The sequence below is a fragment of the Canis lupus genome, chromosome 26, assembly GCF_048164855.1.
Source record: "Canis lupus baileyi chromosome 26, mCanLup2.hap1, whole genome shotgun sequence".
Classification (NCBI taxonomy): domain Eukaryota; kingdom Metazoa; phylum Chordata; class Mammalia; order Carnivora; family Canidae; genus Canis; species Canis lupus.
The window spans coordinates 7,630,743-7,652,324 of NC_132863.1; the positions used below are offsets into that span (position 1 = coordinate 7,630,743).

The 21,582-nt window shown below is 46.0% G+C and overlaps 1 protein-coding gene across 17 annotated transcripts in view; it reads left to right on the forward strand.

The window, feature by feature from the left end:
• The window catches only part of BFSP1 (beaded filament structural protein 1), a 67,351-nt gene that overhangs the window by 35,999 nt on the left and 9,770 nt on the right, over nt 1–21,582 (forward strand). For 16 of the 17 annotated variants that reach the window (XM_072799981.1, XM_072799968.1, XM_072799967.1 and 13 more), the window contains 4 exons: nt 170–230; nt 9,927–10,022; nt 12,586–12,678; nt 16,920–17,027. In XM_072799981.1, the coding sequence (XP_072656082.1) occupies nt 170–230; nt 9,927–10,022; nt 12,586–12,678; nt 16,920–17,027 (358 nt within the window). The remainder of the gene's footprint in view (nt 1–169; nt 231–9,926; nt 10,023–12,585; nt 12,679–16,919; nt 17,028–21,582) is intronic. The other variant, XM_072799966.1, reaches the window with a different exon arrangement.

A 21,582-nucleotide genomic window follows, 5' to 3' on the forward strand; every position in this document is an offset into this window, starting at 1 on the left:
GGAGCGGCAGGCTCCACATGCAGTATTAGCCTCTATCTTAACCTTAGGGACCTCTCCTTGAAGAGCTGGCATAGCACACATCTCAGATGAAACTTAACACTGATTGTGTGATCATCACGTATGGAATCATGGAAGCTGTCCAACTTTTGCTTTTGTGTCGCATTTGCAGGTATGAAAATGAATGTGAATGTCAACTGCTCCTAAAAGAAATGCTGGAACGGCTTAACAAGGTGAGCTGAGCATGAACCTGAGTTTGAGAACGGAACTTAGTAACTGAAATGACTGTCACACAGCTTCTCTCTGTGTCCTTTTAGGATTCACCTATTTCTTTTGCTGTCACTCTCTTTCTTGGTTCATAGCTTCAACTAAGTCTTTGTGTGAACTCACACACACACAAGACACACACTCCTCTCCCTCAACACTCCCCGTCTCTGGAGAGAACCCTAGGCTATTGAGCTTATGGGTTGCTCTAGGCTATCCAAATATGGCAGCATTACAGTGACCAGCTATGGTTGTGTCATTCAGGTGTACTGGTCCCAAATACACCAAACTTAGAGAACTTGCTTTGGCCAGTGATTATTGGGATGCAAAGATGTCTCTACTCCGTTGGCTGAGAGTCTTGAGATTGCTCTTCTGCAAGAGAACTCCCAGAGAACAGAGGAAGAAGTTTCAGAGAGGAAGAAATTGCCATTTCCCTTGAAGCTCTCCCCTCTGGGAATCTGGAGAGTAGTCATGTGGGGGGCACCAGGAATTCTTAGCTTCTTGTTGGAGACCCCACTGCAGAGTACTGCAGGGTTTTCCTTTGCAGGGAGTTTCCTTCATCAGATCCTCCAACATCATCCTAACTGGCTTTTCTGCTCTAGCTAGGGGAACTTGACTACCAAATGGAATAATCCTGGATCTCAGAGATTGGCCACAACTAGGGATGGCAAATAGTTGTCATTTCAGAGCTCAAATATCCGAGCAGAAAGACCCATAGAGACTGTTTCATTGAAGGATTGCTTATTTAGGGCACATGGCTGCTTGCCCCCTTCCCCTCCATTCTATACCTGTAATTCCTCATCAGAACTACTGATAAAACACAGCACCTTTCCCTGCTGTGCCCAGATGTGGCCTTAGGATTCTTCTCCATGTGGCACTCCAGGTAACCACTTCAGATAGTCAGAGTTTAACTCAGGATATTTGCCAGTCCCTGGCTTTGTCCAACCTCTCTTGTCTGGGATGAGTCTGCTAACTGCTGGGAAAGTTAAAACAACAATCTAGGGAAACTGAATTTTGCTTTGTGTATGTTACCTACTACATGATGCTTTTGTGCTCTTCCCTGCATGGGGATATAATGTATTGTCCAAACTAGGACACTGTGTGCTGTCAGTAATTAGCAAGGTCAGTTAATAAAAACAGATTGTCTCAGGCCAGCCACTGTGTGAGTACCCCAGATATAAGCACAAAGGTGGAGGTGAGTGTGCTTAGAAGAGCCCTCAGTGCCCAGGCTCAATGATTGGTCTTGTATTGAGTTGGACCTAGATGGCCCCAAGCCTATTAAAGGTTAAGCTAGGATTTGGGTGTTATTAGCATCAGATATCATCCAGCTGTTTTGCTGATACTTATAGCTCATCCCCATTCCTGTGTTTGGTGGTTGATCCCAGGCTGCCGGATGGGGCTGCCATGGATCATGGTTTCCAGGGACATAGGTGCCTGACACCCTTCACTCAGATGCCAGTTTCAGCTCCTCTCCAGAACCACCACATTTTACTTTGTATTTGTCCTCACTGCAAACAGGGTCCCCTCTGGCCTTAAACTCCTAAGGTTGTCACTCATGCAGTGCCATCATGTGCACTCTTCATAGAAGAGGGAGAAAGAATGTCATCCCTCTTTTTAGTGTTGGTGGAAAGTAACACTGGATTTAAAAACAAGCTCCAGCCTTCTGTTGTTGTTCTCTTATTACAAAAGCAATACATATTCTCAGTAGAAGAAAAGGGTATTGGAGATAATGCTAGGTAAAGGAAAGGCCTCCCACTATTTTCTCCCCCAGAGAACACAGCTGTAACACCTTTGTATATATTGTGATGGGAATGTGGACAACTGAAGCATCAGTCCCATGAGAATATTACAGAAGTTCTGGGGAAAGATGCTACTACCAGCAACTCGGGCCAGAGCAAACACAGGCATCAGCATGTCTATTCCCTGGGTCCAGGGAAACACACTTCTGCCCACAAGGGAGCTGTACGGTCCAGACAAGGAAAGCAGCCTGATAATAGGACTGCCACTCTTGAGTATCTATGAAACTTTGGGTGAACTGCCTCATCTCTCTGAGCTTCTTCATCTCTGAAGTAGGAGCGATAATAATTGCCACCATCATGGAGTGGATGTCTGTCAATGTGCATAGCAAGAATGAAGTCACATAATAGTGTATGTGACTTGCCTGTCACAATTATTATTATAGAGTACTTGATGTGATGGATGCCAGCTTAGTTTCCCCAGAGTGTGGGATTCATGACTCTGGTGGAGTAGGAGGTGATTTTAGGTGATTTTAGATGGCACATGGATGAATAATTGTCTAATAGCTGTGAATTTGTTTTTATGTTTACCCCTTCTCAATAGCAGGTGACCCCAAGAAGTTCCTTTTTGAATTCATGTAAGTAAAAATGAATCAATTTGAAGAAAAATAGGGAGTGACTAATAGTACAGGTGGTACTTGGATGTAGCAGAAATCATGAGCACAACATACATGACGCAGGGAGGTGGCTGCATCCGTGCAGTAGCTTGAGGCCTTATACAGTTTTATGGCCATCCATTCTACCCTCAAGAACGACCCAGTCCAGCCCCTACATTGCCAGTAAGGAGGCTCACCCTTGGTGAGGTTCGATGACCTTGGAGCCCCACAGCCCATCCTTGGCAGGCGTAGTCAGGAATATTTTGTGTACTTGGCTCTTTCTCTGCCTCCCAAGGACAGTCAGGGAATCTCTCTCAGGAGACAGACACAAAGGCAGGTCTCTGGGTAAAAATGTCCCTTTCACGCTTATGGTGCTCCATCCTTATCCCCTGGGCTATCCCACAGACATGCTGAACACACTGGCAGCTTCCTACATGTCTGAAGCTGTGCAGATTTGCCTGATCTGCAGGAGGCCCAGTCCAGAAGTGTGGGTGTTAGCGCCCCAGGAGCAGCTCTCAGCTGCTGAGGGGTGGGGGTAGGTGGATGAGTTCCCCAGCTGCCCCACATCTCGTAGCAAGGGTTCAGAGGTGAGTGCCACAGTCTCGGGGTCCTTAGCACTACTGAGGCGTGGTTGTGCACAGTGGTGATTTGTTCATTATACACCTTTTATTGCCTTTGTTCCTTTCCCTGGATCACTTCCTCCCTTCCAGGGCTTCTTGGAGTAAACAACATGTACCCAGTCCTTGCCTCAGGGGAGCTCAAGGGGTTGGCCAGGGGAAGGCTGGACCTTCATGTTCTCTGTCCCATCGAGATGGTCACATGAGAAGGTAGAAATGGAAGAGCACATTCACATCTTGTTGGTTGGTCATATCAGTGATTTGAGTTGACAAATCTTTGAGTGTCTACCTACATCAGATCAACATGGTTTTGACTGTCAGCTCAGTATCAGCGCCCCTTTCTTTTGGTCTTGTAGAAGGGAGTCATCCCTAGATGTGGCCGTGGAAAATGGGGTCCTGGAGAAACCACTGACCCAGTCTGAAGCGTGCTCTGAAAATATCACAATATATGCTGACAAGACAGATTGCTGTTGGTTTCACCAAACTGTCATCCATCTGTTTATACTGCCCATGTCCTTACATCTCCAGAACAGAGCTGCTGTATTTTTAACAGCCAAAATAAGCTAAAGCCAGCCACTCTTTGCTAGGTACTTTGAAATAAATTCTTCAACATACCAAGTACATGCTATAGTCACAGTTATTGAGATTTTAAGACTTTTGATGGAATAAGAATTCTTGATGACTTTTAAATATCTGCATTTGGCTAACCTCTAGGACTTATTGTCTATGTATATATATGGTTATTGGTCCCAGTAATGCCCAGTGTTGCTTATCTCAAGAACACTAAGGAGGCTTTAAAGTTTTTCACCTTTTTCCTTGAAAATCCTCCAAATTTTAAATGATGTAAGTTCTTGTCAAAGGTTTTCACTTAAAAACAGCTTTTAAAGAAGAACCTAAAGCTGCCATATGTGCTTTTCCATGCAATTGGTATATCTTCAATGTATCCAGGAAAGGGCAAGAAACTAGGGTGATTGGGGAAACACAAGGTGGGGTGGGAAGCCTTCACCTTCAGGGCTACAAGGCTTCTTTTGCCTAAGAACGATTCTGGGGCTGGAGAAGAACTTCCAGAGCAGAGAATGGGAGGGAACTGGGAAGGTGAGTTCAGGAGAAGGCAGAAGGCTGGAGATAGGGAGGCTGGAGAACAGAAGGGCAGAGGAGGAGCCAGGAGTACAGAGGGAGAGAGGATGAGGCAGTGGGAAGACAGGGAGCAGAATTGTGGAGCAGACTCAACATCACCCTCAGGCCAGCCTTAGCATCGGGAAGGAAAGCAAACATACAATTTTGGGGAAGGTTTTTGACATCCAAGGTTGACGTGTTTTTTTAGTTAAACCCTAACTAACTAGAAATCTCAATGAACTTGAATACCCATTCCTGAGCAGCTGCTTGGATGCTGGATTTAAGACTAGGTAAAGATATAGACAGTTGGGTTTTTAGTGGAATTTCTAGCATCTCTGTAAATGGATTGGCAGGTGGATTCTTCAAGGGCACATTGGACTCTAGTTACTCTAGTCTCTCTCTCTCTCTTTGAAAGATTTTATTATTTATTTATTTATTTACTTATCTATTTATTTATCAGAGAGAGAGTGTGCGAGAGAGCACACAAGCAGGGAGAGTGGCAGGCAGAGGGAGAGGGAGAAGCAGGCTGCCCACTGAACAGGGCACTGGATGAGGGGATCAGGACCTGAGCTAAAGACGACACTTAAGTGACTGAGCCACCCAGGCACCCCCTCTACTCCCTTTCTCAAAAAATGGTTTAGATCAGTGATTTTGTGTGGACCAGCAACACCTGGAGGGCATATTAAAATACAGCTTTCTGGGTCCTGACCCCAGAAATTCTGACCCACTGGCCAGATATTTTACATTTCTGAATCATTTTACATTTCTCATTATCCCTCGTCATCATTAACCACACTTTGAGAACCGCTGGCCTAGATCTCAAACACATACCATATCAGGGTTGGAATGTTTTCTAAAATTAGACTATTGACCCAGAGTCTATATTTGGAAAAAAAAATCTAGAGGTTTCTGCTGGTGGAGCTTTTGAAAATGCAGCAGACAGCATCTAAAGCATAATGAAAACACAAGCGTCCACACATTTCTGAGTTCTGGTGCAAACAAAAGAGAGTACTTCCAAATGAATTCTCCTCAACACACCAGCAACTGCACATTCCAGTGGCACCTACTCACCTTTGCGAGTGTTGGAGGCAGTTTATCAGATGATTGTCCTCAAAGCAAGAGAATGTGCTGCAGAAGCATCTGGGTAATCCCTATTTTAAGGATAAATATCAGCTGGACTTTATGATCACCCTGGGTAGTTTTAAAGCCTTGGCTGATGGGAGCCAGGAGTGGTTGTTTGGGTGTGATCCTCACAGGAAGATTGAAGAAGAAAGGGAGTTCAGCACTCAATCTTGACTAGTAGAGAGAAGCCCAAGATAGATTCCAGTCCTGTTGTTTCCCATTATTTTCCATTAACTAGCTGCATGACCCACTGGTCAGTCTGGCCCCAGCCTATCCATCTGTAAGCAGAGACCCTAGATTCTGAGCTATGTTTGACAGAGCCTGCAGGTCCTTGGAGCTGCAGAGGGACCTCTGAGGATAGAGGGCTGCTGGGGGTGGGGGAGCCTGCCCCCCTACTGTACTGTGATCATGTCCTTCCAGAAGCATGCCTCTGCTTTGCCTCTATACATTGGCATCCTGGGATATTTTGTTTGAAAGATGACACATGTGATTCAAAAAACATTTGAGGACCAATGACCTCTAGGGTTCCTTCTGTTTCTAACACTGTGAGTGTTTGATCTCTTTATAAGTAATGACACAAAGGGTCCTTGAAACTATTTCCAATTCGAAACTATTTCCAATTCCTCGGCTCTGGGGATTGTGGGTCAGTCATGGACAAATTTTTGGTTAAAATGAAGATGTTTGAGAATTCTCTGCCTTGCTTCATCCTCAGCAGTCTTAAGAGGGGTGTGGTGGGAGGGTGGGGATAAGGGTGGGGGTTGGGGGGGGTAGAAGGATATCTAGAACGACCAGCTCAAGGTCTTCAACCAATTATGCCCCATATTGAGCCATGCGCCTCCAAGGGGTATCCCTGTCCCCAGGGTAGAGGATCACCTCCACAACAATCCAGTGTCCCTGAAGGGAGTGGAGCTGCATCCCTGCACACTTTGATTGTCCCTCCCATCACTGGGGTCCTGGTAGGACCATCAGTCAAGAGGATGGTCATGTGACCCATGTTGGCCATCACAGCCAGAAGTCTCTCCCAGAAATGTGACTCAGGAGACCCAGTAACTAATTCATTTGCAGCCATTACCTACTGCCGCTCAAGTCCTGGGCCTGCCCTGTTTTCAATTCTTATTGAGACATGGCTGCCATTCCTTTGGAATCTATAAATTATCCCAGCTCTTTCTGCTTCCTCAGCTCTTTCCCCTTGCTGGAAAGACACTCGGGCTTCCTTGCCTTTTTTTTTTTTTTTTTTTAAAGATTTTATTTATTTATTCATGAGAGATGCAGAGAGAGAGGCAGAGACAGAAGCAGGCTCCCCATGGGGAGCCTAATGTGGGACTTGATCCCAGGACCCAGCGATCACGACCTGAGCTGAAGCCAGATGCTCAACCACTGAGCCACCAAGGTGCCCGACACCTGGGCTTTCTTTGCATTACCATTGCATTACCGTTTCTCTCATGAAGGGGCTTCACCAGGCTGATGTGACAGTTCTGGGTAATGCAGAGAGCCAGTCACCAGGAATTCTGGGGGACATGCGCACTTCATTCATGGGGTAATTAACACCTTGATCATACAGGTGCATCCATGGAGCTTCCAGGGGTGGGCAGCCTGCATCTTCTGAAAGAAGAAACAATGTTGTTGAGGATTCACTGGACTCTGCATTACTATCCCTGCGACCCAGGATTTGAGGACCCATCATTAAATCCTGAGGGCAGAGCTCATCGAAAGTCAGTGACTGAGTCATTCATTAATCAAGAGAATGAGCCCAGAAACTGAACACCTATAGTTAGTTTTCACATTAATTTAGTTCTGACACTTCAGAGCCCAGTTCCTGGAGCCATGTATGCCTGTTTTGTAATTTGGTTCGTTCTCTTACTTCGAATTAAAAAAAAAGACTTCAGACCCTATGTGGGTCTTTCAAAGGGTGCAATTTTCCACTATGCTCTTGCATCTCCCAGTGGGTAGCAGAGGCCCAGTTTCAGGTTGGGGAAAGCAGAGAAGAGTCTAGAGGCAGTGGGCAGGGAACCAGCTCCAGGTTGGGGTACTTCTCTCCTTCTGTCTAAGGGTTCCCTTCTTAGTGGCTTAGTGTTAGCCTCCCTGGTACCTGTAAAGGGATTCAGAATATTTAGAGGGAAGGATTTCGTAACCAGAAATGAGAGAAACTGGGGATGTTCCCCTTGGGACAGAAACCTGGAGGAGACACTGAGGAAGAACGGTATGCTCCTTTGTGCCCCAAATTAATCCTGTAGAATTGCATTGTCCCACTTGGGAGCCATCAGCTATAAGCTCTGGGGAGCGATGGAAGCACAGGAAGTTCAAATCATGATGTGTTTTAAGTGTAAAATCACACCAGGTTTCAAAGACCTTGCCTGAAAAAAAAAGAAAGTAAAATATCTCATTAATAACTTTAAAAATATTGATTCCATGGTGAAAGGATAATATTTTAGGTATATTGGGTACAGTAAAATGTATTTTTAAAATTATTTTCACCTGTTTCTTTTCATTTTATTTAATGAGCTACCAGAAAATTTAAAAATATGCTTGAGACTTGGATAGTGCTGTATTAAGATAGCTTATTTCATTTTTATTTGCATAAGCCTATGCAAAAAGGGATGCTTTAAGATAATTCCTGGCAGTTGCCAATTGACCTAGTTGATTTTGTAGAACTTCAAAGTTCTTTTAGGATCAACTTCGGGGTACCTGGGTGACTCAGTCAGATAGTGGCCAACTCTAGATTTTGGCTCAGGTCATGATGGCTCAGGGTGGTGGGATTGAGCCCTGAATCAGGCTCCATGCTCAGCACAGAGTCTGCTTGTCCCTCTCCCTCTGCTCCTCCTCCTTGCATTCTCTCTCTCTCTCTCTCTCTCTCAAATAAATAAATAAATAAATAAATAAATAAATAAAATCTTAAAAGATAAATTCAAAGTTCTTTTTGGTAGATAAAATAGCCTCAAATTTGAGTTGGGTGGGGATTAGCTGTCCCTCTACAGTTTTGCTCAAGGTCCAGACTAAGTTCAGACAGGCATGTATTTCTTAATTAAGCATTTCTTCTGATGCAGGCCCCAAAGTTCATACAGCCTGTTTTCTAGTCTCATAATCCCAGCTCTCTGATGTGGTAGGTGCTGAGGCAGCACTTTGCATGAAAAGCTCATTCAAGGCAGGTGGTCCATTGGAGTTGGAATTCTGATATCCTTATAATCAGCATCTGACAATCAAAATCTTCCCACATCAGTCATCTTTTATAGGAATGATTAAGGAATCAAGTGCCTTTCTGAGGAATGCAAGCAGAAGGCCTCCCTGGAATCTAAATCCTAGTAGTGTAAGCAGGGATGTCTCAAAATACCTTGGCCAGTCCTCATGCCTGACTGTTTTAACTCTCCATCCTCATTCTCAAGGATGGAGAATGTCTTAAATACATTAACCAACCACATATCCACCTTTATTGATGAAAGCCCATGGCTCCCATTCATCATACTTTTTAACAAGTCAGTAAAAAATTCACTTGGCAAGGGCTCAAGTACTGGCAGTTGTGTGTGACAGAGGTATCTCCAGAGAGTGACAATCCCAAGGAACCCAAATAATGCTCGCTGGTAATGTCACACTGGACCGCTGTAGTATTCAGGCGGTTCCAGCCATCACTGCACTATCTTATTAAGAGCGTAGGATTTTAGCCTTTTTGGTTCACCTAAACAAGAGCAATGAGATGAAAGTCAGGGAACTATCAGAATGTTGGACGAGAACATTCAGCCTTGTGTCCTAAGTGTCATTTCCAACTTTAAAGGAATAAACACTGTTCACCACAGCAGTCATTTAAAAAAATGCATTTTGCATCAGGATAAGTGTCAGCAGTCCTTGGGAGAAAACTATTAAAACGAAAGTTTCAGTATTTACAGAAGACTCTTTCCTGATCTTAGAAACTCAACTTCCTGATGATGAGATACAGAACAGATATAGATATTACTTAAATTTTAAGGCTGTTGGTATGTAACTATACCCTGATTTTCTCCCTGATATTTCTAGATCAAGGTTTTGCAACCCTGGCATTACTGACATTTTGGACTGGAGCATTCTTTGTTGTGTCCTGTGTACTGTAGGATATTTAGCAGCATCCATGGCCTCTGCTCACTAGATGCCAGCCGTCACACCCCACCACCCAAGTGGTAACAATTTGAAATGTCTCCAGATATTACCAAATGTCCCCTTGGGGGCAAAATCAGTCTCTGTTGAGAACTGTTCTAGACCAGGTCCAGTGCCTTACTAGAGATGTGGAATCTCAGACACTCTCCCGGACCTACTGAACAAGAATCTACCTTTTAGTAAGACCCCCAGCAGGTCCATGTGCCCATACTCCTGGCTGGTTTCACACCCTTGTGCCCATACCTCCACTGTGTGGCCCCTTTGACTTGGTTGTGTGACTCATTTTCTTGTTGCAGGAAGCTGATGAAGCCTTACTGCATAACCTGCGCCTTCAGATCGAAGCCCAGTTTCTACAGGATGATATCAGTGCAGCAAAGGACAGGTACAAAAAGGTAACCAGGAACCTTCTGAAGTCCTTCCCCCAGATAATCCAGTTTGGGTTTGGCCAGGCAAGGCCAGGGTACTTGTAGCTGACACAGGAGCCTGCTCTACTGGGTTCCTTCTGTGTGTATTGCCCCTGAACCAAGTGGGTGAGGGGTTGGTTGCTAGAGGGCACTCAGTGAGTCAGATGTGTACAGAAGAGGAGGTAATTAATTGCATGTGTGTTGGGGGCAGGGCTTGGGAACTAATGTCTGTTGAGTACGTTACAATCTACAAAACAATTTTACATAGATCATCTTGAGTAAGCTAGGACCTGTCAGTTGTTTTGGCTCAGAAAATGCAGAAATGCAGAAAATGCAATATATCTATATTAGCTCTGCCTCTAACCAGTTAGCTGGCACTCAGGAACTTCCTGTCATGTAGTGCTCTGCTCTGCCTCCCACCCCCACTAGCTTCTCACAGGCCTGACTCTGGGGGGCCGTGGTGTACTGGAAAAATCAAATCCTGGAGCTGTTGTAGCCAGGGCAGGTAGCCTTCCCACTCTGAGCTGCATCTTCAAAATGCAAATGGCAGACTCTCCTGCACAGGGGTAACTGTAGAGGACCTGTGAGCCTGGCCGTGGTCCTGGGGGCTGACCTCTCTGGTGGCCTGTGGGCTCCCTCCAGCTGCCAGTATCTGCAGCTGAACCTCTGGATGCTGTCCAGGCAGTGGGGAAGTGTTGGGGAGCAGCCTAAGCCAGTGATTGATGCATGTTGGTGGATTCATGCCCCAGCTCCCTCTCTCCTGCTGTCCTGTGTGGCTCCCGGGGATCCCCACAGGGCCTGAGCACCAGATGGTCACAGTGGTAACTTACCTGTAACACACTCCTTATTGGCCCTTCCTTTCCTGTCTCACTTCCTCCAATAATGTTTACTGACATCGTCACCCAAATAAACTATTTGCACTCAGACCCTTCTCTTAGGGCCTGTATCTTAGCTCGCTTAGGCTGCTTTAAACAAAGTACCACCAACTGGGTGGCTTATATGCAACGGACATTTGTTTCCTACGGTTCTGGAGGCTGTAACACTGAGATTGGGGTGCTGGCATGGTCAAGGTCCGGTGAGGGCCCTCTTCCTGGCTTGCAGACATCTGCCTCCTCACTGTGTGTTCACCTGGGCATTCCTTATGCCACCTCTTTGGTGTCATTTCTTCTGAGGGTACTAATCCCATCCTGGGGCCCCACCCTCAGACTGCATCTAAATCTCCTTACTTCCCAAAGGCCCCCACCTCCACACCCCAACCCCCTGGGGCTAGGGCTTCCATGTGTGACAGGGTCACAGCATTTCATCTCTAACCATCTGCTTCTGGGGAAACTGAGGCAGCATGTGAGTATAGGTGAGACACCTGGTACAGCCTGGAGCTTGGTGTGTGCTCAGTAGCATTATACTCTATTCCTGCCTCAGTGTGGACCTGCCTGTGCACAACGGGAGGCCCCGTTGCTCACACTGAAGGGGCCCCCCTTCCTGTAGCATTTCTCTGCCTTTTCTCCGGGCTTGGCCTGTTTCCTCCTCCCCATCCGCTGCCTTGCCCACACTGTATTTTGCAGGAATGGTGCCTGGGGCCATCTTTATGCTGAAAGCATTCTTCGAGGCCATTTAGAACCACGATAATAGTGAGAGTTCGTACAGCAAAGCTTCTGTGCATTATCTCACTGGTCTCAACACCAGCATGAGATAGTGTCCTAGAGCAGGCTCCCTATGAGCAGAGCCCAGGGTGTGATTCTTGCGTGACTGCTGTATTAGTGGTGCACTCTCAGGAGGAAAGGAGGGCAAACAGGGTACAGGGGTGGGAGCTGAGCAAGGGTGTGGGCTTAGCTGGAGTCTGGCCTTTTTCCCTGATCCGTGGGGGGTGCTGGAGGATGGAATGCTCTATAAGGTTGGACCTAATTGAGGCCACAGGCTGGCCTTCTGTACTCCTGTGCCAAAGGGTCATTGGTTTGGGTCAGGGTGAGGTGGCATTGGGGGGATTGGCCATTGTCTGGCTGAGGGCCGTTCTCTGTGCTCTGCCATTGGCTTTCACACACAGAGCTGGGCAGGTGTTCTGCTGGGAAAGGGAGTCAGATACCCTCTCCAGATTGTTAGTCCTCTTCTACGGAAAAAAAAAATCTGCATTTTAGGACTTTAAATCACTTATTCGAGGCCACATCCAGCTAGTAAGTGAGTTACTCTGGGGTTGACTGGCCATCCTTTGAAGCACTGCCCTGTTCTGGGGACAGAAAGGGTCCTTTGTACCCTGCAGGGTCTCTTGGTGCCCTGTCCCTGCTTTTCTCTCATAGCTCTGCCATCGTGGGCTCTAGGAAGACCAGCAGCAAAGTGTCCATGTCACTGAAAGGAAACGGCAAGATAAACCAAGCCTCAGTTTCTTCAACTGCCCCCTTGTTCTCGTGAAGGTGAAAGTGTCCACTGCTCAGGTCACTGCCTGTCTTGTCTGTGATGGTGAACATGTGAAAACATTCATCCCTGGTATCATCTGGTCCTAGAGGCAAAATCTCAAGCAGCTCAAGTTTTAATGAGAATGTTTTCCTTCCCCCAACAGAATCTCCTGGAAATTCAGACGTATGTCACCATCCTGCAGCAGATTGTCCAGACCACCCCTCAAGCATCTGCCATCACAAGTGGGATGAGAGAGGTAAGAGTTGGAGCCCAGGCTGCAGGGAAAGCATATTTGGGGATGACTCTTACTCTGCCAAGGGCCTTGCTAACAGAGGCCCACACAAGGCATCAGGTCAGACCGGGCGCTGAGCTGCAGTGGGTTCACTGGCACCACGCTCACTCTGCATTCACGTTGGAAGTTTACCTTTCTGTTCTTTTACTCAGACTGGGAACACTGGTATTTAAGCAGCTGAGGACAGAAACTGCGTCCTTGACCATCGTCTTAGGCATTTGCCCCTGAGAATTCTGGGCTGTCCTTCCCTGTGTACTTCATAAGAAACTGCCAGACTGTTTCCCAAAGTGGTTTGCATTGTTGCGGCCCATCGGCGATGAATGTATGAGAGTTTCAGTTGCTTTGCATGCTTGCCAGCACTGGGTATGTCAGGTTTTTAGTTTGTTTTTGCTTTTTGCTCTTCTAATAGGTATGTTGGATACCTCACCGAGCTTTTAACTGCATTCCCTAAGGGCTAAGGATGCTGAGCATCTTTTTGTGGGCTTATCTGCCATTCATGTAGCTTCTTTGTTGCAGTATCTGATCAAATCTCTTGCCCATTTTTAAAAATAGTCTGTTTTCTTAATCTCCTTATCAACTTGACCATAAATTTTGAATACAGAGGGGCCCTGAGAATTCATGATCGTGTTTTCAAGGATGGTCTCTGTTAATGATTGTGTGAGTTTGTGGGATGAAAACTACTAGGAAAAAATAGAGATTACAGAAGCCAGTTTTTAAAAATGTGAATTTGGTTGTAAAAACCTTATTTCTGATATAATGTTCCACGTTCCTTCTTTTTTGAGCTCTCTAGCTGCTGGTATAGTTTTTTCCTAATGTGGTTTAGTGGATTTTGTGATGCTTAACATGAGACTTGTAAAAATAAGCTGACAGTAATGCAGATTAAAACAAAAATGTCCCAGCGCCCCTTCTGCAGAGGTTGTGGTAGGCTGGTACAGGTTTGGTGGACTGGTCAACTGGTGAGATTCTGGATATTTTTTAAGGATGACTTAGGACAGTGGTGTTTAACCCCAGTGACACTTGGATTTGTCTGCACGTCTGCCTAGACCACACCCCAAGTCAATTAATTGCCTGGCAGGTAGAGTCCTGATTCCCTCATTTAGAAGCTCCCAAGCAGGATGCAGACAAGCTGCAGAGCCTGTGGGCCAGGGCTGCTGGCTGCTTGGGTCTTTTTTTTTTTTTTTTTAACTTTTTTATATCAAAGCTGAAGAAACCCCAACATTTGCTTTTAGAAGACACTCTATTTTTTTTTTAAAGATTTATTTATTTATATATAGAGAGCACACATGTGGAGGAGTCGGGGGTGGAGCAGAGGGAGAGAATCTTAAGCAGGCTCCACCCCTAGCATGGAGCCCAATGCGGGACTTGATCTCACTACCCTGAGATCATGACCTGATCTGAAACCAAGATTTGGTCGCTTAACTGACTGCACCACCCAGGCACCTCTAGAAGACACTTTAAAACTCTGTCAAGTAACATCCCCGAGGTAGGAAGGTTGCTTGTTCTTGGGGCTATTCTTTTTTTTTTTTTTTCTTGGGGATATTCTCATCCGGATTGCCCGCCAATCACCATTTCAGGTGCCCGCCCTCCATAATTGGTATAACCAAGGATCTGCAAAGACCTAAAAGACCTTTTCCTGATGCCTTAATTTTCTTTGTCAGAGATTTCTTTCCAGATATCTTATTTTTATTGTGCATACTCATTTTTCCCTTGATTCAAAAGGGTTTTACACCAAAGCACACTTTTAAAATCATATCATCTGTTTCTTCATAACAAAATTCTTCTGAGTTGTAAGAATATGCGGACTGTCTGGACTTGGTCTGAGAGCATCAGAGATTGTCAGATCTTAGCTTCATTTAGGAGCCAGTTAGAAATGCAGAATCTCCAGCCTGAGCACAGATCCACAGAACCTGTCTTTTTAGTAGGACCTCCCCACCGCCCCCAGGAGAGGCACAGATCCAGGAAGCATCACATTCTTTACTTATTGTCACTTAAAAATTTTATATATGAACTAGACGGTCCCTTTCAGCTTTGTTTCATTGACTCTTGTTACCTGGAAAATGTGTAAGTCACCTTTGCACAATGAGGTTATAATTAGCATTGTTGCTTAGGAACACAGGTCACCCCTTAACAAGTCAGTAAAGCATAAAGCTGGTGCCCTCTAGCCACTGGGGAACATCTATGGTCACATAAACTCAGTGTATTTTTCACTGCAGCAAGGGAGCTTGTACACTGTGGAGACTTGCAGGGTGCCTCAGTGGAGGAGGGATGTATGAGAGGATGGAGGCCTGTTAGGTGATGTGGGGGAGGGACCTGCTCTTAATTGGGTGCCCTCAGGAGAGGGCTGGTCCTATGACTGAGCATCCACATAATTGGTACTTGGTGATTAAGGAGCATCACTTGTGTTGGTGAGGAGGACCAAATGTCCCATTTGGTCATTTTTGTGGGTGCTCAGACACAGGGCAGTCTTATTTCTGGCTCATTCCCCCATGGTCCCAGTGTGACATATTCAGATGTTGGGTGCAGGGGTGGGGGTGCTCATTTATAAGTAGGGAGCATCACGACCTGGTGATTAGTGCTGCTACCAGCTGACAGTGGCTAGGCTGTCTTCCTTCCTCTTCAATGAAAATCCCAGGGTCTACTGTGGACTCTGGGGGCGGGCATGAGGAGGGGTGTAAGATGAATAGGAGCTGGGCAGTGAGGAGAGACAGGGCCAGGCAAGCAGGCAGGGCCCTGGCAGGGGGGTGGGGCAATGTATGTGCACCGGGTCTGCCTCTCTCCTGAGGCTGCAGAGCTAGAATTTGCAAAGTGTGGCATGTATGCACACCTTCCACGTGCTAGTACTCGGGGACCTGGATCACGCTTCCTCCCTTTCTGCACATTTGTCTTGCTGTAGCTTTCTCTGCTTCTGCTGTTGTTCCAGCCACTATGCAAAGTGATGGAAAGCAGTGGCTGCTGTACAGGTGTGGCTTTGGACAGGGGAGCACTGGGCTCATGCTTGGTTTTTGATTTTTGCCTGGCGGTGGGGCAGCATGCTGTGCTTTGTGTCAGACGGCACTCCTCTTGAGCAGTCAGGATTTTTACAAGTGATTTGGATGTTTTGTTTTGTTTTTTTAAAAAAGATTTTATTTATTTATTCATAAGAGACAGAGAAAGAGAGGCAGAGACATAGGCAGAGGGAGACGCAGGCTCCCTGTGGGGAGTTTGATGTGGGACTCGATCCCAGGACCCTGGGATCACACCCTGAGCCAAAGGCAGATGCTCAACCACTGAGCCCCACAGGTGCCCCTGATTTGGATGTTTTTGAACAGGCAGTGGAGGGGCTGGGTGGAGAATGGCGGCCACTTGGTTGTGTGGAGAGATTGAGGCAGGTCTTCTCCCATGTTGCCCTGTGGAATGTTGATAGGACAGGGCCCCTACTTCCCTTTAGTCCCTTGGAGCCTGACAGCTCCTGCCTGGTGCAACAGTGACATCTCAGCCCAGTTGAAAGGCCAGGGCTCAGACTGACCATGCCATCTGCATGGACAGACAGCAGAGCCCAGCAAGAGTCTGCATTCCCAACTTTCCTTTTCATAGAAGGAAAAGACGTGCCTTGTGCAGAGTCTCTTAGCCAGGTTACGGCACAGCCAGGTCTAAAATATAGCTCTCCTGTGATTTTACACTCATAGCATTTATGGTTCAGACTCTGAAGCCAAAGTGAAAAGGTGCTAATAAAGGGTGGCCACCATGGACCTGTCTTAGTCAGCTTGGGCTGCTGTAACTAACAGCACAGATGGTTTATTTTATTTCTCACCATTCTGGAAGGCTGGAGGTCAAAGATCAGGGTGCTGGCAGATTCAGTTCTTGTGAGGGCCTGCTTCCTGATTTGTAGACAGCTGCCTTCTTGCTGTGTCCTCACATGGATTTTCCTTGGTGCATCTTGGAGACAGAGAGAGAGAGAGAGAGAGAGAGTAAGCACTTGGGTGTCTCCTTCTCTTCCCATGAAGACACCACCCCAACTATGAGTGCTCCATCCTCATGACCTCATCTAGACTCAGTCCCCTCCTGAAGACCCCAACTCCTACTATCATCCTATTGAGGGGCAGGACTTCAGCCTATGAATCTGGGCAAAGGGACATAAGCAGGAAGAAGCTTCTTTGTACCCTTTGCCTTTGGATTTCCTCACATATCAGGCACATGTGAGTGCTATATCTGGCCTTTTCATGCAGGAAAAGCTCCTTACAGAACGGGAAGCTGCTGCCCTGCAGAGTCAGCTGGAGGAGGGCCGGGAGGTGGTGTCCCTCCTGCAGGCACAGAGAACGGAGCTGCAGGCCCAGGTACGACTCTGCACCCTCCTGTCCACTGCTCGCCACTGGGTGTTCACACCACACATGTGAATTGGGTTTTACAGCACGTTTTATTCAGGTGTCCTGTGCATGCAGAAAAGTGTACAAGTATCCAATGGGGGGGGGGTGTTCTCACACACTCAACACACCCATGTGTCCAGTGCTCAGAGCCAGAAATTGGCCTTTCTAAGTAGTGTGACCAGCTGTCCTGCTTTGAGGGTTTCCCAGGACAGAGGACTTTCATGCCCAGACCAGCAGAGTCCTGGGTAAGTGGGGATAATGGGTCTGCTAATTCCAGGAGCCTCAGAGGTTCGCCTCCTGCTGCTCCTCTCCAAGGCTCTCCTGACTTCCGCACCATCGATATGCCCAGTTTAACCCTGCTCTTAAAAATAAGAAGAGATGCATACATATTGGAATTTTTATCTTCCACTTGGTCAAATCTATGCTTCCTGTTTCTCTTTTCATGACCTAAAAATCTCTCCTTTGGAATTTGATAACAGGCTTGGGAAAGGGTGGTTGTGTCAATGTTTGCCTCTGCTCAGAATTTGTTAGCGTGAAGCTCCCACTGCCACTCCCTCTCCCCCTTTTTTTTTTGGTGAAGTTTCATTTGAAAACTAAAGTCACCAGAAAAACTCACTCTTCTTTCTGTGGCCTCCATTCTCAGTTAATGAACTTTGTGGCTCGTCCCCCTGATTCTGTCTACTTTTTTGTCTCTTGTTACTATACCATTCTGATGGGGCCCATTGGGCTAAAGTACTGTGCATCTGTGTTTCCTAAATCTAAAAATAAATTGACATTTGGTTTGACAAGTACACGTGAAGGACAAGAGAACAGAAAGTTTGAAAAATTGGACTATTTAGGAAACCTGGAACATTTACATGTTACTCTGCCCCTATGCCTCCAATGCCTGTAAAATCAAAAGTTGAAGCCACAGTGGATCTGGTGCTTTTGTAGCTGTTCAGTGTTTCTAGATCTGCCCAGGATCTCATTTGGGAACCACGAGGTTCCAGAATCTTCATTTCTGTCCCACTGCACACTGCACAAACCTGTCACTACCTGCTCCCAGGGGCCACTGAACACAAACTGGGATCTGGTGATTATCTCCCAAGGTAAAGATCACAGCTTGAAAAATTGAGACTGTCCTTAAACTCACCCTTCTCATGAAAACCATGGCTCAGGGACCTGATGCACCATTTTGATGACTTAGTCTTTTGTGGTTCCTCTGAGGCCTTGGAAGAATGGAACGAGTGTGAGTGTGTGGTGTGTGTGTGTGTGTACGTCTGTGTGTGTATAGGTGTTTGTGTGTATATGGGTGTATATGTGTGTGTTATGTACATATATGTATGTGTATTTGAATATGTATATGTTTGTGTATCTGTGTGTATGTGCATGTGTGTGTATTAAGTACGTGTGTATGAATGAGAGATTGGAGACCAGTGTTTTCCAAACCACTGTTTACAATTTATCACTGAGTGTAAAGTCAATTCAGCACAAGTGAGTGGCATTAAAAAAGAAGAAATTGACAACACCAGACTAAGCTAGAATAAGGAATAATAGAGTGCATGGCTACTAATGGTGGGATTTGTTTTGTGAAACCTGTGTTTTAAATATATATGTTTGCATATTTAGATATATATTCAAACACACACATACACACACGCATAGTTGTGTGATGTATATGGTCTGTGATGTAAAATGTGGCTCCTCCTGTGGCTGTGGTGACAAAGTTGAAAACCCTGCCCTAGGTAATGAGAAGATGAAAGAACCCAGCCTGACATGGTAAATTCAAGTTCCAGGACAAAAAAAGTTCTGTCTCTATGTCTATGCATTTGTTGAATGTAAAAGTAAGACCTTTCTTAATGGATTAATCTAGTTTCTGAGAATATGAAATAAGCCTGTCTGCTTGGCTGCCTGTCCCCACCCATAGTCACTACAGGAAGATTTACTGGTCTTGCTCTGATGTTGTTGTCTCTCTAAATCAGGGATCTTTACTTCTGATGCACCCACCTGCCCGGCAATCTGGTGAAGCCTGGGGAACAGTTCTCAGAAAGATGTTAAGGGCATATAATAAAAATATGTATCATTACAAGGAAACCAATTACATTGAAATAGTTATCAAAATATTACCATTTTCTATATAGTACCATGTACTTTTATTAAATAAATCTAGGGGTGAGTCTAGTGAAACACAGGTTGTATTAGTTTTCTCTTGCTGCTCTCATGAATTACTACACATGCAAGGGCTTGAAAGAGCAGTCCTTTATCCTCCACTTCCATGGGTTAGAAGTCTGGGCAGGCTTGGTTGGTTTATCTGCTCTGGGTCTCACAAGGCTGATATAAGTTGGCTGGCCTTCTTATCTGGAGTCTCTCAGCAGAGAATCTTCCAGTCTCATTCAGGTCATTGGCAGGATTCAATTCTGTGTGCAGGTAGGATCGAGGACCCCATGTCTTTGCTGGCTGACGGCCAGGAGTTGTTCTCAAGGCTGCCCACATCCCCCAGGCATATGGCCCCTTCTACCTTCAAATCCAGCAACAGTGCATGGACTCTCTCGGACACCTCATCTCTCTGACTTCTGCTCCTAAGGGCTCATATGATCGGGAATAATCTATAATAATCTCCCTATCTTTTAAGGACGTCTGATTAAGAACCTTCATCACATCTGCAAAGTCCCTTTTGCCGTGTAACAGAACATATTCATGGGCAGAAAGCTAAGGGGCAAAGGTCATGGGGACCGAAAGCCTGCCTTATCAGCTCTTATTAAAACACAGATATGGCTGGGCCCACCCAGGAGATTCTGACTCAGTCATGCTGGGGTGTGACCTAGGAATTTGGATTTCTGAATTTCCAGGTGATGGTGTTTCTGGTCGAGGAACCAGATGTTGAGAACACTGGTATAGGGGTGGGCTCCAGGTTGGGTCAGAATGTTCTACATCAGTCCACCGGAGTCCCTGGCTTGGGCCTTCCACAGCCTATTCGGGAGTTGCTCATGGCTGGCTTTTTGCTGATCTTGAAAGGTTATGGAGGCTTCCCAAGAAATAGCTAGGCTGAGGGCTCCAAGGGAGATTTGGTGGCTTAGCCCCTCAGCAGGGCCAATGCAATGACTAGGGACAAGGGACAGGGCTGGGAGAGGGCAAATTACTTGTAGCCGAGGGCTCCCAGCTGGCAGCACCCCAGCATCTGGCTCTGTCTCTGGTCAGTGTCTGATGCTTCCAAAACCCTCCATAGCATGGCCCTCAGGGTGAGGTCCCTAAACTAGCATCTGCATCACCTGGGAGCTTGTCAGAAATGCAGATTCACAGGCCCATGCCAGACCTCCTGAGTCAGGAACTTTGTGGTGGGGCCCAGACATCTGTTTTAACAAGGCCTCCTCCAGGTGATTTTGCAGGCTCAAGTTTGAGAACACGGGTCCACAGGATGGAAGGAACAGCCTCCTCCTTAGAGCTGGCAGCCCCTGCTTTGAAGCCGAATATAGCCCCTGCATGAGACCCCTGGGATGGCACTTCTTAGAGGTGGAAGTGGAGGGACAGGCACTTCTGGCCTCCGAAATTGCGCTGAGCGCTTCTGTGACAGCAAAGGGAAAAGGTCCTGTTTTGGAAGGCGTGAACCTCCCCGGGAATTTCTCACTGAAGTTGCCTAGCACCATCTAGTGGTCGATTTTGGTAAGAGCGTGTAATCAGTGGAGGACACTTGATTTCTTCCATTTCCTTTTTTATTTTTATTTTTTTAAGATTTATTTATTTATTCATTAGAGACACAGATATATATATATATATATATATATATATATATATATATATATATATATATATAGAGAGAGAGAGAGAGAGAGAGAGAGAGAGAGAGAGAGGCAGAGACACAGGCAACAGGCAGAGGGAGAAGCAGGCTCCATGCAGGGAGCCCGACGCGGGACTCGATCCCGGGACCCCAGGACCACACCCCAGACTGCAGGCAGCGCCAAACCGCTGCGCTACCGGGGCCGCCCCCATTTCCTTTTTTAAAAACTTGTTTTCTTTTTTTAAAATTGAAGCATAATTAATATGCAGTATATGTTAATTTCATGAGTACAGTGTAACGATGCAATGGTTCAGTGCATCAGTGCTCATCAAGTGTGGTCTTAATCCCCTTTATCTGTTTTAGCCATCCCCCACCACCTCCCCTCTGATAACCACCAGCTTGTTCTCTGTCGGTAAGAGTCTGTTTTCTGTGCTTGTCTGTTTTTTTTGTTTTGTTTTGTTTTGTTTGTTCATTTGTTTTGTTTCTTAAATTCCACATATGAGTGAAATCATATGGCACTTGTCTTTCTCTGACTGGCTTATTTCACTTAACATTATACCCTCTGGCTCCATCCCTGTTGCTGAAAATGGCAAGATTTTAGTCTTTTTTTATGGCTGAGTAATATTCCACTCATCTTTATCCATCCACCTACTGAATGGTAGAAGAGAGTTGCAAATGACATATCTGATAATGGGTTAATATCCAAAGTATATAAAGAACTGACACAACTCAACACCAGAAAATAACTAATCCAACTAAACATGGACAGAG